Source organism: Anthonomus grandis, chromosome 5, assembly GCF_022605725.1.
Source record: "Anthonomus grandis grandis chromosome 5, icAntGran1.3, whole genome shotgun sequence".
Classification (NCBI taxonomy): domain Eukaryota; kingdom Metazoa; phylum Arthropoda; class Insecta; order Coleoptera; family Curculionidae; genus Anthonomus; species Anthonomus grandis.
The window spans coordinates 36,181,389-36,200,656 of record NC_065550.1 but is presented as its reverse complement, the minus strand read 5'-3'; the positions used below and the strand labels follow the sequence as shown (position 1 = coordinate 36,200,656).

At 35.8% G+C, this 19,268-nt stretch overlaps 1 protein-coding gene and 1 long non-coding RNA gene across 3 annotated transcripts; both read right to left on the bottom strand.

The window, feature by feature from the left end:
- Positions 1-733: 733 nt before the first annotated feature.
- LOC126736235 (uncharacterized) lies at positions 734-14,767 on the bottom strand. Of its 2 annotated transcripts, none has more exons than XR_007660636.1 (14): positions 14,477-14,767; positions 13,721-13,775; positions 13,398-13,545; positions 12,712-12,967; positions 12,461-12,630; positions 12,063-12,273; positions 11,734-11,988; positions 11,303-11,529; positions 5,547-11,238; positions 5,406-5,486; positions 3,260-5,350; positions 3,045-3,199; positions 1,325-2,451; positions 734-836 (listed from the first exon to the last, which is right to left on the bottom strand). It is a non-coding gene; the product is annotated as an uncharacterized LOC126736235 (long non-coding RNA). The 2 variants fall into 2 exon arrangements; XR_007660637.1 differs by having other exon boundaries at positions 3,260-5,347.
- On the bottom strand, positions 13,880-14,478 carry LOC126736234 (uncharacterized). The gene has a single exon (XM_050440499.1). The coding sequence runs from the start codon at positions 14,432-14,434 to the stop codon at positions 14,099-14,101; it is 336 nt and encodes a 111-aa protein (XP_050296456.1). The 5' UTR covers positions 14,435-14,478; the 3' UTR covers positions 13,880-14,098.
- Positions 14,768-19,268: the final 4,501 nt, after the last annotated feature.

Below are 19,268 nucleotides of genomic sequence, written 5' to 3'. Positions count from 1 at the left end.
TGTATCTTAGCACCTAGATAAATCAAACAAAAGCCAATCTTTTGTTTTTAAACCAACTTTTGTTTATTAGATTTTTTTGTAGGATCTCAATTTTCCGAGATATTTAAGAAATACTGAAGAAAAGCGTGTATTTTTTTCTGTAAACTAATCCATTTTTATTTAAAAAAAATGTATATCCCCTTTTACTCCTGCAGCCATCTACGCAACATATCGCCGGCATTTTTAAAGTACAAAATTTCCGCACAACGCTATTATAGTTCTAATATTGAAGACGCCCCTGTATAACGCAGTCGCCACCGGGCAGCAAAAAAGAGTAGCATCAGAAAGCGAGTGAGAAAGACAACATTTTGGGCGGCGCTTAGAGTGATCCTTCTATTCTAGTTTATGTTAGGTGGTCCGAATTAGTTTCCCTATTTCTCAGAATCCACATTTTAATTCCTTTCTAAGAGTTGAATGCCTTTTTTATTTTGTAATCAACTTTAAATAATTGTTGCTGCTAAATGTAATTCAACTGCTTGGATAAGATTAAAAGTTATGCCGAATCTTCCCTTTATGCTTGTAAAGTAAATTCCAAGAAATTGTTCACCCCATCGAGTTTTTCAACCATTCCAAATACATTTCGCCGTTTTCAACGTCGTTGTTTTTCTCCATTTTCTAGCGAGTCAATCGTATTCAAGGCAACGACAAATTATATCAAAAGAAGGTGTAATCGTTTGACAATAAAACACAGCAATAATTTCAATACATTTATTTAACTGAAAAGAAAAAAAAACATGAAAAACTTGGAATAGAAAAGCGGCTTTAGGTTCGCAGTGTCGGTCCTAGTCGAGTGCAACCTGAAAACAAACATATAAATAAGTAAACGTTTTTAAACACAAAATATATTTTGGAAGTAACGAGAATTAAAATCAGGAAAAAGTGAGTCTTTTTTAACTTCAATAAAAACGTCAGAGTGGTGCATGACAATCATCATTTAAGCCATATATTTTATCGAGTAAGCGTTACTTCATTTTTTTGCGCTCGAATGGCAACATGTCTAGCCGTCAAGAGTCTAAACATTTTCTACGTTTTTCATAAATAATTTTTTAATATTTTTACGGAAAATTAATCACAGATTTTTAAACTTTATAACAGAGAAACTAAAAAAATGAAATGTTTCTCAACTAAAAAAAATATCAAAAATTTGATGAAAAATGTATTGTTCATAAAACTTCCATTTTGACATATAGAGTTCGTTAGTTAAACGCTTAAAGACGTTTACTCGCTAAAATATGGCTTCAGACTTTAAAAGATCTATTAAAAGAGACGAGACAGTAATACTAACCAATTTCTTCATTTGTAAACTCCTAGACTTCCAATTCCAATTGCGCTACTTTCTTCTACAGTCTCCCGATCCGGTTTCAGGGTGCGCCGCCCCCTCGTACGTTACACACGTGGTACCAGCACCATCGACCCCCCCGTACCATTAAACGTAAGAAAAACAAACGATTCAGCTCGACACCCATTACAGTGCGTTCCTGCGTCACGACGATCGTGTACGTACGCCTTCGCTCGAACGGTTTAAAAAAAAAGCCTCAAGCGACGCAGAAAAACACTCGTCGGTCACCAGAGGCCGAATCGTTCATTTTCCTTCGTAATGAGTCACGGGTACCGCCGTCACCCCAAAAATTAATTCCATCCGCCCTCGTCGTCTTGTGGCAGTTCGTAATCGCCGATCGTACTCAGTAGGAATTCCAGTAGTCCCGTGACGTATGCAATGCGCGTCCAGTATGTTCCGACCCGTGTTCCACGACGACTCCAGTGATCCGTAGGCGCAGAATACCCGCTCGTCGCCTTCCATGTCGTAAAACACCGATGGCCGATGAAAATGCGTCGCCGTCTTACTAGATCGTCCCGTCATCGCCCTTTTGCCCGTATCGCATTCGTCCCTTAGATGGTCCCACATTGTCCAGCGTAGGCTTTTCCAATGTTCGTCCTTCAAGCCTAAAAGTATTGTTCATTCCATTGATCCGGCTGTCCGCCTTCCAGGCGGTCTTATTGTCCTCCCTTGAAATGTCCCATTGTCCATCCTAGGTGATGACAATTTTCCCTCGGTTCCGGGTTGTCCTAACTAGTCCATGCCTCCTATGTAAGCCTGTCGTCCCGTTCTCCAGGTATACTCTCCCTCCAATTATCCTGTATTGCAGTCGTCCCTCAAATCGGCCTCGCATCATGGTGATCTGATAACTTCCGTGAATAATTCCCGGTTCTTTGTGGCGAGAAACCTTGCAGGAGTTCCTGTGAGTGATCGTGGCATTCCACGCTGTCCCGTCCCTGCCGTAAACCACCGATGGCCGATGAAAATGCTTCGCCGTCTTAATAGGTTGCCCCCCTCCCCATATCATGCGTTCCGTCACCGCCCTTCAGCCCGTATCGCATTCGCCGTTTTATCAATTTCAACCACGCGTCCCTCTATAAAGAAAAACATTATTAAACTTCTATCTTAAATTCACATGATCATATGACTCGCCATGTTAACGATTTTCCCTTACCAATCCCTACATCCTCCCTCACCAAGAACTCACTTATATACCTTAGCAAAAAAATTAACAACCATGTTCCTCTATGTATCAGACAAATTTTAGAAGTTAAGAGATTCAAAAAGCAATTAAAATCACTTATTATCCAGGGCATATTATAGCCTCGATGATTTTTTTAATGATACCTTTTAACCTGTGCTCTGACATCATTTTAGCGTTTTAGTTTTGTTTCCTATTAAATAATTTAATTTACTTCCTCTAAATTCTGTTTTATTGACAGCTTTACTTATTTTTTAATCAAATTTATCAAAAAGATGCTTTTTTTTCTCAATCTGTTTTGTTATGATTAATTTTGGTAATGTGTGTAAATTTTATGGTTAAGTGTTTTAGATGTTATGTTTGTTTGAAATTTAAAGTGAATTTGGAATTTTTTAGTTTTTAGGATGCTTGTACACAAGATTTTGTTGTCTTACGTAATATAGCACATTTTCTTTCTTTCTTTCACATGAATCTACTTTATCTTACCACGAAAATTGGATTCTCCTTTCCCAATCGATGTTGTAGGCTAATTTCTTAACTTCTTCCGCACGAGTATCGTCATCCGATGAGGGCTCCGCTTTTGTACGATTTGAACGTCGCGTCAGAGTAGTAAGTAATCAATCAATCGCGAAACCGTGCATCTAAAAATTAATAATTTTTTTTTTTGATTAAAGGCATTTATAATTATAATAAAAACTAACCTGTTAAAAATCGCGTAAGGCTCTTCAACGCTATTCGGGCGGACGGCTAGAAATATTAGTTAGTTGGCTTTAAAATCTGATACCTCGTCTGCATCTATCTCCTCCCTGGTCTCCTCCGCAATTACACCAATTGGGGTTTCAGTCGTTCCAACTCGGAAACGAATCGGTCCCTCGTTAACCGATCCATTTCCACAAACCACAGAATCCCCAAAAAGTGTAACCGCCGCGGCAGCAACGCCCTCTAGAGGTTTCAGTCGCCTACGACAGCCACAGAATCCTCAAAGAGCGCATCACTTCCGATACAATATGCGGAATTTCAGTCGTCTAGCAAATCTAAACGTTTGTGTTGAGAATAACACAATTTAGATCTCAGTAAACCACAGAAACTCCGAAATGTATCGCGGGAAATTCCGGTCTCGCTTCCTCCTGGTTCGCCGATCTCGACGTCGTCCTCTTCCTAGTAGTAGTTTTCCTGGTGTATCCTCGTCATGAAGATCTCCTTCCAAGTTCTCGATCTGCGATATGGTCCTACGATGGTCTTCGGTTAGTTGCAATGATCTCGATTCTTGTCTCCGATGTCCAAAGCTGTATCTCCATACTGCCTTGAAGTATAGTCAAGTGTTCATTATAAAAATGCGTTTCTTTCCTCTCAAAATCCTTCCAGGTCGTCCAACGGCCTTTTCAGGGAGCCTCCAGATAGTCCTTGCAAATGTCCTCCTTTACTCTGTTGAGTGGTCTAATTGCTTTTCCTCCTTTCTTCTGGGTAGTCTTCCTCGATTGTCCCCTATCCTATTGTCCTTCGTCCTTTAAATCTCGCCCATCGTCAAGTCAGTCAGTCCTCTTCGGTAATCCGCATTGTCCGTCCTTCCAGGTGATCCCACTGTCCATCCAAATCCATCGTCCGTCCTAAGAAGCTCCAATTTCCTCCTTCCATTGTCTGTCGTCCTTTTGCGATATTTCCAACGTTAGTCTTCTTTTAAGATAAAGCAATTATCCCGTCACGTCGTCCCATTGTCCGTCCTTTCTGCCTCTCCAGGTCGTCCCATTGTCCGTCCTAGGTAGTCCTTCCACATAGTCCCACCATCTGTCCAAAGTAACCTTCTAGTCCGTCCCAGGTCCATCCTTATTTGTCCTTGAAGAGCTATTATCCGTCATATCCGATCTTCTAGGTAATCCTTCAGTGTCCTATTGGGTGGTCCAGTTCCAGGTTGCCCAACTGTCCCTCCTAGGTTGCAACCATCTCGTCACGTCTCCTATGTAGTAATCCCTCATTCGTCCCTCAAGGTGGTCCCTCATTGTCCATCGTAGGCTTTTCCAATGTTAGTCCCTCAAGCGTGAAAGTGTTCTTCCGTGATGTTGATCCGATTGTCCGTCTTTCAGGCGGTCTTCAAGTCCTCTGTTGGAATGTCCCGTTGTCCATCCTAAAAGATCCAATATTCGTCCCACAAAGGCGTGAAACACGGACACCGTGCTGTCGGTTGATCCCGTTGTCCGTCTTCCAGATAGTCTTATTGTCCTCTCTCGGAATGTCCCGTTGTCTATCCTAGGTGATCCATAATCGTCCTTCAAGCGTCAAAGTATTGTCTGTCCGTGTTCTAGGCGGTCTTAGTGTCCTCTATTGGATGTCCCATTGTCCCTCCTTTGAAGGTGATCCAATTTTCTGTTCTTCCAAGTAGTCCCATTGCTCGTCCATCCCTCGAAGTAGGCCGATCGTCCGGTTTTCTAGGTACTCCCTCCAATTGTCCTTCCAAAGGGGTCTCATGTCGTAGTAGTCCTTCGAATCGGCCTCCCATCCTGGTGATCCCATCGTCTCCGTTAGCAGTTCCCGGTTCTTTGTGTCGTCGAGAAACCCTTATGAGGGACCTAAGAGGAAATCTAATCCATGATCCCTCGCAGTCGGTCCTTGATGATCCAGAGGCCGTCTCTTTTGATATGCTAGCATTGCAGTCAAAACTTTCATTAGTCCATCTCTCTTGTTCTGGTTAGTAGCGACTGGCCGTTCCAAATTCCATAATATAAACGATGCATTGCCAACGTTTCCTTGAATAGTGAAATGTGGTCTTTAGTGGAGTTCCAGCCATCGGTCTACTACTATAAAATTGATAAATCATTGCGACGTTTTTTTTTAAGTACCAATAATACAAACCTTTTTTTAATGTGTGGAGCAACCCCAACCGTTTAATTGAATGTTTGGGCCTATTGGGGAGGGCTCTATTGAATGCAACTTCTATTAGAAGAAACCATATGTGTTACTTTAAAAACTCATCATCCAGAAATGGAAAAGTACCTGTAATATTTGCCGCCTCGGCCGTATCCCAACACCAGTCAATTTTCGTCGTGAGTAAACAATCGTTAACCTCTTACGTTACTTTTTTTAATACATATTAAAATAAAGGCACATCCTTACTCTACCTCCGTCGCCATACACATACCCTTTTTTTTTTTAAACAAAATTTACTCCATTAATTCAATCCGCTTCGGATTGTCAGAGCTGCGATCCGATAACCAAAGCTCCTCCTCAACGAAGGGGGGGGTGAAAAGTCCCGAATCGCGAAGTTTGCCTGCCTTCTGAGCTCGGGAATGCCTCATGCGAAACGAAACTTTCACCCAAAGGAACCGAGTGGTTTTCGACTCGCAGCCGTGACCAAATCCACTTTCTTCGGCGGTTCGTGCGGTCTGAAAGGGGAAAGTTACCTTGCGAGTTTCCTTTTCTTTCTTTGGGAGTCGAGTGTACTTTGTGTTGAACGATTGTCATTTTGCTTTTGATAAGTGGTTTCTGTAAAATGTGCATGGAAGGACAAAATTGGACGTAATCGGACTAATTTCCCAGGACGACTTAATTGGGCGTTATTGACCGGTGTTTTGTGCAATTCGATAGTGCGTTCTGAAAATGACATATATTTCCCCATGAGGAGCAGAACTACCCTCCACACTACCAAAACAAGCCATTGCAAGTACACCAACATGCTACCAAGTTGTATGCTTACGATACTCGTGATTCAGCCTTATAGTACTGTCTGCATGCCGTTATTGAAAAGTTAACTCTCAAGTAACAATTCTGAAAAACAGTGTTAGGTTTCGGAAACACAAGAGTTTTCTTACTTCAGTCGGCTTTTATTAGTCATCTAAGTAGTAAAAGGATGACTGTAACTCTTATTGGTTTTTAATGAATTTTTTTTATACTCTCGATCTCGTTTTCCTTTGCATACTAAAAAAACATGTTTTCTCAGGAAAAAAATAGTATCTTACTTGAATAGGGCTGTTGTTTAAGCTAAGAAACTGTAGATAAAAATAGGCTTGACCTAAGAGGCCTCACACCTCTGAAAACCTCCTAAAAAATACGTTTTTTGTTTTGCAATATGTTTAAACAAGCTTACTGTTCTGAAGTGTCCTATTAAATATTTTCAAATGCCACGAAATCTTATTTTACTGTTTAGATGATCACAAAATGATAAAAAAGAAAAAGTTGAAACTCAACTTATCCTAAAAACCTTCAGTCTTGTCGAGGCGTGATATTCTAAAAAAAATTAATTTCTTTTGGAAAAAAATTATTCTCTTACACGAAATTAAATTGAAGATTGTCGTGGTCCTTGCTTAAAAAGCACAGAAGTGTTTTTAATCCCCGGATTCTGAATAATGTCCTAAAAAGCACTGTTCCGTTGCAAAAAATAAACTGAATATTATTACCTTATATAAACTCGTTGAAAGCGGACAAATGATCTGCATTAGGCGAGGAAAACAAATCTGGAAAAAACTAATTTTGCCTCTAACAAAAGAAAAATGCTTACTCATTCTGCCCCTTTGAAACATCAATTTTTCCTAAGGGCGACCGATCCACGAGATTAACTTTTCAAAAACCAACTAATACTGTTAATAATAAAACTAAAGTAGAATGTCTAGAGGACAAAGTTACAGGGTTCTCGATATTTTCTGAAAAACAGCGTTAGGTTTGGGAAAAAAAAGGATTTTCTTACTTCAGTCGGCTTTTATTAGTCATCTCAAGTAGTGAAAGAACGACTGCAACTCTTTGGTTTTTGATTAATTTTTTAACTCTCAATCCTATTTTCCTTTGCATATGGACGAGCTAAAAAAAAAGTGTATTCTCGGGGAAAAATAACTATCTTACTTGGATTGGGTTGTCAAGTTATGAAACTATAAATAAAAATATCCGGAACAATGGCTTGACCTAAGGAGCCTCACACCTTTGAAAAACTCCTAAAAAAATACGTTTTTTGTTTTTGCAATATGTTTAAACGAGCTTACAGTTCTGATGTGTCTCTTGGGAATAATTGTTGCCTCAACGCGTGCTGCAAAATATTTTTTTCTCGGAAAAACCCCAAAAAAAAAAACAGCATGCCACAAGGATAGCTAAATTATGCTTACAGTTTGAACAAACAAGTCCACGAGTTCAAAACAAAAATGCAAGCCTAAAACTGACGATATTTCGGTGCTACATATAAAACAAGACTTATGTGCCTCAAAGCTGCCGTCTGTTAGTCTAATTTAAATCGCAATCAGTCAATAACAAATAAAGCGTTTTGAAATTGCTGCCAATTTAATTTGAAAAATCTGAAAAATATCGTTAGTTACCGAAAAAGAAGTTTGGATGCCTTGGATAATTCCCGATTCTAGTCGAAAAGAAATTTGCTAAAAATTATTATTTAAATATTGTCAAATTTACTTTTTAGACGTTACGATTTACTGCTTAGACGATCACAAAATGATTAAATAAAGAAAAAGTTGAAACTCGACTTATCCCAAGAACTTTCAGTCTTCAGTCGAGGCGTGATATTCTAAAAAAAAACTTAAAATATTCTCTTACACGAAATTAATTGAAGATCGTCATGGTCTTTGCTGAAGAGCACAGGGGTCCTTTTAATCCCACTTCTGACGAGTGTTCTAAAAAGCACTGTTCCGTTGCGAAAAATAAACTGAATATTACCTTTTATAAATAAACACGTTGAAAACGAACAAATGATCTGCACCGAGCGAGGAAAACAACATAAAACAAATCTAAAAAAAACTAATTTCGCCTCGTAACAAAAGAAAAATGCTTACTTTTTCTGCATCCTTTGAAACATCCAATAACTCCAAAGGGTGACCAATCTATAAGACTTACTTTTCCAAAAAAAACCAACTAATCTTGTTAATAATAAAACTAAAGCAGAACGTCCAGAAGACAAAGTTACAGGGTTCTCAATATTTTCTGAAAAACAGTGTCAAATTTGCAAAATAGAGAAGGATTTTCTTACTGCTTTCAATTGGCTTTTTTGCGACCCCATTACGTTTCCTCCTAGGTTGTCATAGAATACTCCATTAGAATTTATAGAAGAACCAAGGGGTCTTGTTGCAGCCTATTTATTGCCTTGTGGAGTCTTTCATATGCTAGTATCTCAATTAAGTCCCTGCATAGTTTCCTCCATCCAACATTTTCCTTTTCCTTTTTTTATGGCATCATTGTATCTGGTTAAGCTTCGTCTATAATGATTCATTCCCCAGTTGCTCATTTCCTCAGTCCACCTAAATTAACTCAGTTCTTGGTTCCACCAGGTGGTCTCCGACATGGTTTGCTTAGGGGACACTTCTTTTCTCTAACACATCTCTGATAGCCTTCTTAACTGACTCTGCCAGTACTTCAAGGTCCAAATTGTATATGCGATCCCTGGTTCCCAGTTTGGGCCCCTGGGTTTTCGGGGTCTTAAGATCCTGGTCAATCCGTGAGACTTACTTTTCCAAATAAAACTAAGTAGGACATTTAGAAGAGTCAAAACTACAGGGTTCCCAGTTTTCTAAAAAACAGCATTAGGTTTGGAAAATAGAGGTTTTTCTTACTGCTTTTTCTTTTAAACAGAAGTCATTCAAGTGGTGATAGTATTACTGCATTTTTTTAAACTCTTTGCACATCCTGTGACTGATATGAAGCTAAAAAAATCTAGTTTTCAAGGGAAAAAAATTGTTCTTACTCAACAGTTGAATATTTTAAAAAAATCCTGAGAAACGATTTGCTAAGGGACACCCTTTGAAAATACTATTGGGGTTAATGCCTAAAAAATACAATTTTTTTGTTTCGTAAAATGATTAACGAGCTTACGGTCTTTGTAAGGTTCTCTCAATGTGTCCTGTAAAATAATTTTTTTTTTCAAATAACAAGGGAAAAAACTAGCAATGCATACCAATAAACCAACCATTATGCTTACACTTTTAACAGAATACAAGCAAAGTCCACAACATCCAGGAAAAGAAATTGCAAACCTAAAACGGACTAATTTTTGATGCCACACAAACTTTCAAGACTTACATAAGCTGTCTGTAGTCTAATTTAAGTGCAATCAGTACGTCAAAAAAAAAAGCGTTTTATCTGAAAAAAATTGTTAATTTTCAACAATGCAAAGCTGTGCTCTTTACGGTGTCAGCTGTTTTCTGGTCAGTAACAGAATTTCCTAAAAAGAACCCAACATTTTCTAAACAAGTGCAGATATCTTACTTTATTACATCCCCCACTTTTGGATGGAAAGGTTCCTACTGGCCTAAACGTTTTATATTAAAATTTTGAACAAAAAGATTAATTTGACTCATTCCAAGAACCGAGGCTTATTTTCCTAATGTAGATATTCTAAAAAAAAACCTAATTTCTTTTGGAAAAAAAGTTGTCTTACTCTGAAGAATGTTGCTCAAGGGTATGGACATTTTTTTTTAAAATCCCACTTCTGATTGTGAAGTCCTAACGTCCTAAAAAGCACCTTTTTGTTGCAACAAATAAACTAAATTTTACCTTCTATAAACTCGTTTGAAGTAAATAAATAATTGAGGGAAAGTTTTTCTGTCAAATCTCTTTGCAACATGAATCTGGAAAAGAGGTTTTTTGTCCCTAACAAATGAAAACTCTTTTGGGTCCCTTGAATTGAGTCAATTTTGCAGTGTCTCCCAAGGTGATTGATCTATAAAAGATTAATTTTTCCAAAAACAAGATAAAAATTCTTACTGTTTTTTGGGGAGCATTCCAGGTTAACTAGATAGAATTGAACTCAAAGGTTACATGAACTAGATGGATAGTATAAATCTATAGGGTTTTCTGAAAAAAAATTGTCATTTTGAAGAGAAACTGTGCAGTCATACCTTGTATAAAGGGCTAAACTTTTAATAGGAAGCAAACGAGAGCAGTGAATCCTGAAAAACCACAATCAGTAATAGGTTCTATAAAATGTTGCAAGGTACTAAGTTGATATTCCTCATATTTATACCAAAATTGGACATATATTAGATTTTTTACATAGATAAAAATCCCCATCTATTTGTGCTGATATTTCTTGTCCTATAGTAACATTCCAGTTTCTCTTTGTGGAGCCGACTGATCTATAAATAAACTTTATCCAAACAAGAAAGAAAATGATTCTTACTGAATGAATTCCTAGGGTCACAAGGGTTTTTCTTTTGTTCTAGTTTTCTTATGAAGGTCTTCTGAAAAACATCTTGTGTCGAAAACCAAAAACGTATATATTGTACCTTTTATGAATGATGTTCTTGTCAAGTGTGTATTAAGGTAAGTATTATCTCTACATTTATTTAATCTTCTTTTTTCTTCTTCATTTCAGGTGCAAATAAATTTAATGTATGCAAGGGTCTCGAATGCCCAATTTAAAATATTGGAAGCAAATATGAAGTTTCTTGGAAGATCTTTTGTAACCTAAGCCACTGAAAATAATCATTTTAATTTTCAAAAACTATTGCTTGTAAGGCTTTATACTCCTCTTCTTACCGCACCTCTTGAATCAGTTTTCTTTCACTCACTATTTATATATTTTTTTTTTAAATTCAATATTATAATTAAATTAAATTTATTTAGTTTATTCACTAGTGTGCTTCTTTTTTCACTTTTCCTTTCTTCAATTTCTTGCAATTGCAATTTATATTTAAAAAAAAAATGAGCATTTTAAAAAAATTATTAAAAAAATCCACTAATGTCTTCTTTCCATTAATGGCTAAAAGAGAAATGCACCAAAAAGTACATCACATGTACTACAACCCATCAATCATCTTACTTACCTGCAAATCCTTCCACATCAGTGTTGATGCCTCAAGAACCCGCTGAATCCCAGTACAGATACTCCAACAGCTCTATTTTGGAGTAGAACCAAACTAGATGCCACCAAATCCAGGAATACAAACAAAACTGAACAAGAATCAGATGATGCAAATTGTCTGGATGTGCATACAAAAATCCCATGGTATTTTCTAGAGTTGTCGACTGAACTCTTCAATACCAGTGGAAACTAAAAATTTGAAATTTACCATCAGTACTCGGTCAATTTCAAATCAATCAAGCAAAAACTCTTCCCTCCAGGCCAGCTTGAACTGTAGAACGGTATTCACCTAGGCTTGAAACGATCCTGCAGTTAGACTGACCTGGAAGGTGAATAATTGCTCTGAAAAATAAAATTTACTCATCAGCACCATGCATATCAATAAAGTAGTACCTGAAAGTGCCAAAATTCCTGCTGCTTGGCACAACAGCTTAGAATTTTAAACTTCTTATCAGGTTTAATAAAATCATTAAGATTGGAATTGTGTCCACAAAAACAATTTCTTATAATTCAAACCTTTTGGGTTTACCAGCATTTTTTAAGGAAGTTAATAACTGTTGCACGTCAGGACTTTCTGCAGTCAAGTTAACAATGCATCATTATGACAGCATTGGCTTGAAAACATCACCTCAATGTCATTCGTCAGACCTAAGAAAAACATTTCCCAAAATCAATCAATGCTACATATCAGTATAAAAGCATTTGTTTGAAGTGTTATTTACCTGACAAGAGACCCCGTTCCTCCTTTCCCTAGTGGAATAATCTCAGCAATCTATTATTTGAATAGGTGCTTTTTCAGTTAGACTTATGGATATAAAAAAAATGGAAAATAAAGTAATGGTGCTATGTGTAAATTAATTTTCTTGTTAAGGCACATCATATGATCTCATGGTATTTTCTAGAGTTGTCTGAACCCTTCAATACCACCAGAAACTAAAAAATGTAAATTTGCTATCAATGTTTGTGGTCAAGGGCAAAATTCTCCACTGGGCCAGCCAGAACTATAAAATAGTTAACACCATGGCTTGAAACAATTCTACAATTCAAGTCGACCCAGAGGTGAATAGTTGCTCTGAAATTATAAAAAAATTATTGCAGTTTCTTTGTATTATTTCAATACCTGAAAAGCTGTCCCAATTCCACCTGGTGCCAACATTTGGACTCCAGTAGAGAGCATAGATTTCAGGTGCAGAAAGTAAATTGGTAAATATGGTATTATGAATGTCAATTGTCAGCTTTATTAATGAATTTTCATCTCAAACGTTAAGTTTGACCTACTTTATGCCACACCTAAAGGAAAGTTTAAAATTGTAAAATTTCCCCCTAGTAAGATATTATTTATATCAATTCATCAACAACCTCTACAAGTACCTTACGTAACGGCCAAGGAAGGTCTTCAAAACTAACCACGAGAAAACGAACAGACGTTTTGAGTGCTGTGGACTAGTAACCCTAAGTTTATCATTTGATTGCAATGGATCAGTCAGTCATTTCAAGGGATAAGTTTCAAGTGGGTCTTGCACTATCCAGGATTTTCTGTACTTGGTTGCATTCAGGAAGTTTCGGAGATTATCATGGTATTGGCAAAGCTGTCAACCAAACTTGTCAATACCAGCACCAAGGTGACCTATGAAAACATTTCCCATAATAGAATGAATGTATTCATTAACTGTATGATAATTTGTTTGACCTAAATACTTAGGTTGTTTGATATAAGCAATTTTGTTCAAATAATTATGTTCACTTTTAAGAATAAATTCTATTTTTTTATCTGCTGAATCAGATACAGAGCAAGGTTTAATATATTTAGGTCACTTTAAAAAGCACAACCTTCAAGACTACAAAATGTAAACAGGTTTTCCATTACTTCCCTACTGTAATGAATGTGGCCGGCAAACATTGATTTTTTTGAAAATTTACTCACTGTAATAAAAAAAATGCTCAAAATCATTACACCAAATAAAATTTCAAAAAAATTCAGAAAGAGAAGTAACAAGAAAAAATCATTATAGTCAATACCTACCAAAATATCACAACAGTAATAGAGAAAAAATTACCAGTATCGAGCAGCTTCCTCGTCCAAAGCTCTCTGTCACAAGACAGATGCTTCTGGGCAATATATTCGACCAAAGGCGAAACCCTCTGCATGATGCCTACGACACACACACTTTCAAGGATAGAGTGACTTATTCACTTGCAGACCCTCTTTTGTAAACATGTAAAAGTAAAACAAATTATGTGAAATACAAAAGGACCTCGTATAGGGTAAATCAATTAAACTTACAAACGTTTTAAAAATTTTTAAGATTTATTAAAGCTAATATCACTCTTTTTAAACTTATACAAGAAAAAAATATAAAAACTTAATACATTTACAAACCAAGTTTAGCAGCGATTCCTTGGAAAGGCCTGCTGGACAGTCGCAATCTCAATAACTGCAATAAAAAATATACATAATATCACAACCTTTCACCACATTGATATATCACAATACACTGTTTGTACTTTATGCATTTGAGCAATATATAGAAATGGAGTCTTTAAATATAAAGTATATAATGACAATACAATATTGAAAATAAAGCTTCAATATGAAGCAAAAATATAGACACATTGCCAAAAATGCAATGGAAAGACCTATTATTTCTGGGTTAAATATAATTAAAAAAATCAGTTTGGATTATTCTTCCTGTCAGGTATGATAGTGAAAGTATTAAAATATTACAGCCTTCGTCTTTGACAAATATTGCGCTAATCGTTAGGAACATTTTGGTTTGGAGGTCAACTGCGACATAAACTTATCTATATCAGCATTTATCTCTGCATAGAGATCCGGGTCCCAATCGGGAGGAATCTTACTACTATTTTCATAGTTTTCTCGGCCACATGCACTCTGGAACTTTCTAGAATTCCTCCATTTTCGTACTCGTTCTTCTTGAATTTTCCGAATTTCCGCTTGGGTGCTGGTGAGGGCGTTGGCTAAAATCGCCTCGACGAAAAGGTTTTTACGCGGCTCGTATTTGAAATTACGCCTTTTACGTTTAAGTTTCGAAATCCAACCGCGTAATTCGGAAATTTTACCGGAAGCCACCATGATAACAAAATTGAGCTAATAATAATTATGTTAAAAACACACCTGTGTCGAGGAGTCGTCTTGCAAGGCTGGAAGTACAGGAACACTTATTTCACACGATCACTACTGAACGTTCTAGAATGAAATGGGATTCTAGAGACGCAATAACATGAAGAGCTTTCAGCTAAACGACGGCCGCACGACTAAACGACCTTCGTACGCCCCGCAGGTTATTTATAGCGATAGCGTGTCGGGTATCCGGATTCCTACGCGCCGCGCCGACAAATAGTTCCACATTATTTTACCGATAAACTTAAGAGTTTTTGGATTTTTTTTGACAAAATCGTTGAAACATGTCAGAATTGTTGTTTAACAAATGATAATGTTGTTATAGGAACGAAAATATTGGAAAATTTACTTTGTTAGGGAAAATTCGAAGGGGGGTTATGCGACGTTGCCGTATTCCGTGACTCGTTGTATTGATTTTGGGAGTGGACGATTGGCGCCAGCGGTTGAATTAAATTAAACTAATTCATGTTAATATTAATAATAATTCAAAATGCAGCCAAAATAATTAAAATTACTTTAAATGAAATATTGTGACTTATTAAATTAAAAAAAATCTTTCTGCAAGCTACGTTAAAAGTAGCAACATAAAAAATTTCATTCAAATTTTTTATTATTCCGGTGCGGCATCAAAGACTAAAACACGAAATATCTTGGTAACAGCACAGATGTAAATAGCTAACGCAATGTAAATATAACACAGATGTAAATAGCTAACGCTTGCGTTAGCTAGTTATATCTGTGGTGTAATGAATATACATAACACTTACACGATATTTTTTGCACTTTCTGAACTTTATAGGTACAGTACCGAGCAAAACATTTTATTTAATAAATATAAAGCCAGAGTAATCAACTATTGCCAATAAACAAATACTCACATTATTTCTTTAGGTCCAAAGGAATGCAAAAACATATTTGGTATTTATAAATTCTTGCAACAAAAACAATCTATTTGCTTATCTTTATTTTATTAGGAGCAAAAGTAGAGAAACATTTTTAAAGTTCTTAGTTTATGTTTGCTTATTGAAAGCAATACACAATAATATTTTGTTAATTAATAAAGAATAACCTGTAAATATGCCTCGAGGTATTACTTTGGCGTTATGTATAAAACAGTTGATAATATCAAAATATCAATCGGGCGAGCAAGCAATGATTGCTAAGCAGTTAGGATTAAACCGCTCAGTCGTTTCTAAAACCATAAAGTTACACCGCATTAGGAACTCATTAATAAGTCTAGAAAAACGACGCCTAGAGTTGACGGGAAGATTAAATCCTTAGCTCTTAAAAATCCATTTAACACAGCAGTGGATATAAAATCTCAACTAGACGATGGAAATATTAGTGTCCATACAGTTCGAAGACGTTTAAGGGACAGTGGCTTGCCGGCAAGAAAACCATCTAAGAAACCCTTCATTTCGAAGAAGAATCGAACCGCCCGACTTCAATTTGCACATGACCATTTAAACTGGTCAGAAGCAAGATGGAATACAGTATTATTTTCGGATGAAAGTAAGTTTAATTTATTTTCTTATGATGGTATTTTATGGGTCAGGCGTCCTAAAAATAAAAGAGTTGATCCAAAGTATACTTTGGGCACTATTAAGCATGGAGGGGGAAATGTACAAGTGTGAGGTAATGGGGTATGGAAATGGGCCCCATTGTCAAAATTGATGGGATTATAGATCGGTTTAAATATTTAGAAATATTAACTGATAATATGTTGTCATATGCAGAGGAAAACATGCCATTGCAATGGAGGTTTCAACACGACAATGATCCGAAGCATACAGCTAAAATTATAAAAAAAAAATTTGAGGACAAAAAAATAACTGTTGTTAAGTGGCCAGCTCAGAGTCCTGACCTTAATCCGATAGAGAATCTATGGGATTTAGTAGACAAAAAAATTCGTAAGGAACATCCCGAAAAATTTAAAAATGGAGACGAGTTGTTTAAAGCAGTTGAAGCTGAATGGCATTCTGTACCCAAGGAGACCTTAGGGAATCTGATTGGATCTATGAAAAGGAGATGCCTTGCAGTTATTAAAAATAAGGGATATGCAACTAAATATTAATTTGTTGTTATTATATATTTTCTTTAAATATGTGTTTCTCTATTTTTGCTCCCTATTTTTTTTTTAATTCATTTACATATGGCTTTATAATAAGTAGAAATATATTGTTTATGTTTTATTTTTATTATCTAGTTTGGTGTAGTATTACTTTAATAAAATAAATTTAAAAATAAAAAAAATAAAGTTTCTTTACTTTTGCTCGGTACTGTATATACAGTGGATATCGCATGTTATGTGGGCTGTATCTTATAACCATGGTCAGAATAATCTTTCTTATGATACGCTTCTTTGTTAACCCTGGAATACTATCGCTAATGCATGGGCTGCTAATACTATTGCTACGTAAAATTTACGTATATATTAAAATACTTGAAACATTAAACTCTTAAAAGGATTACCTAGCAGAAAATAAAAGACTTGAAAAAATACTGTTTTTATAAATATATATTGAACATAAAATTTATAAACGTGGATAAAAAAGGTAGGAAAAAACTAAAAACATTACTGACATATTTTAATTTGAAGCTCCTCACAAATCGGTTTTTTGCATTTGGGACAGTAGATAACTGTCATAGGTCTCTTAGCTGAAGGACAAGTTGAACAATTTTTTCTCTTTGGTTATCCTCTGTAATAGGTTCTATATATTTTTCTTGTTCAGTCATATATAAGTTTGTCTACATAATGGTTTTTCCCCCTTGCCAAATAATATTCTGAAAATATATTACATACGAGTTAATACATGCCATGTTAATCATGTTATAAAAAAAAAACTCAAAGGTCATCGTCTAGTTTTACGGTTAGTATAACATATTTTGGCACATTTAATCAAAGCTATCAACTGACCCTTTAGTTGAGTTGTAAGTTTCTAAATATATGGCTTTTTTAAATCAGGTTTAATTTTTCCAATAGTGGTGTGCATTCTGGAAATAAGATTTACTGTTTTATTTTGCTATGCTTTATATGAAACTAAAGTACTTTTGTGACTATATACAAAAATTGTAGTTCCAACTTGTCGTTCATTTTTATTTTCTTTATTATTTGTAGTGCCAGATGGGCTTTATTTTTTCGAATAGTGCCCACTACCGTAAGACTAAATGGTTTTGCTACAAACCGATCTACTAATGGCACAGACGTAAACCAATTATCCATGGTAGTTCAATGAATAGGCTTCGTAAGCTGCTCCACAAAAAAAATCAACTAATGGTTTACCATATGTATTTATTGATTTACCCAGATATGGTGAGGCGTTGATTAAATATTTTGTCGCCTCATCACAAAGCATTACATTTTTTAGACCATACTTTGACAGTTTATTTGAAATGTACATCCTGAAAGGACATTTTCCTCTTAACCCTACTAATTGTACGTCCCTCGTTTGTAACTTCTTTTACGCAGTCAGAAATTCAAAGCGTCCCTTGCTTGAAAAAGTTTTATTAAAGCAAACTTTTGTTGATAAGTGGTTGTCTTTTAAAGCAGCAGAAAGTAGGTATGGACTCAAAAGCGATTTAAGTTCCACCAGATTTGTTTCAGATACAGTTTGTGATGCCACTTTATTATTTTTATTTTGTCTTATAATTTCCTGATTTGTGTAAAATAAGACTTTGTTTAAAAGTGTATCAAGGAAAAATCACTGAAAGTGTGTAACTGGTTGTAGCAATTCCTTATCCTCTTGTGTTGGATCTGGTCTCACATGATCAATATTTATGGATGGTATTTTTCCTCTCTTTTTAGGTTATGTTTTCCACATACAACCATTTTTGCCTAGTAAATTTTTAACATGTGGAACAACTATGCAGTCTAGAGTGACTAACTTCATCAAGCGTTACTAGGTTATCCTAAAATAGGCATTACAATACACATAAGCATTAAAATAGGCATTACAATATGTGTATATATATTAAAAAGTAAAAAACAAACTTACCGAAGTACTTGGGGTAGATAACCTAGCTTGAACAATATTAGAGTTTTGACGTCTTTTAGAAATTTGAAAAGTACCTGGCTAACAAAAGGTGTATTTAAAGTTATTCTCAAACGTTTCCTCAATGTCGTTCTTACCAGGAGCAAAATTAGGATCGGCTACGCTATCGTCAGAATCACTACTTAACCACTTACATCTGTTAAACTTTTTTGAGATATTTTTTGGTAATCTAATACTGCTTATCACTATTACCACGTCAAAATTACGCCCTAAATAAAATACGGTTAATACTATTGCTACGTAAAAAATACGTGTCGGCTTTTAGAAATTCGGCTTCAACCAATACTGTAAATACACAGATCAAACTAGTTCAGGCGTGTCATACTCCTGATAGACCGCTCAAAGCACTACTGAGCGCTAACGTGGGAGAAGGTAATAAAATTGTAGTGACACGCTAAATAGTGCTGTCCGCACGTAAATATTACGTACAATAGCATTACATATAGCATTACGTATAGCTATAGCCTTACGTACAATATTACGTACAATAGCATTCCAGGGTTAAAATAAATTCAAATAAAATCAAACATTTTAAATGTATTTACTAAAAATATATATTATTGATTTAGTCATCAAATAAAAAAAACCAAACTACGAAATTTTTTTATTCAGTGCTATTTGTAAATTGTTAGCAATATGCTATTTTTATTAATTAAAAAAAACCTAAAATGTTTGTATTATTATCTCGAGCTGGCAACCGTGTCGCCATTCACGTCACTCAAGGGATGTGGCGT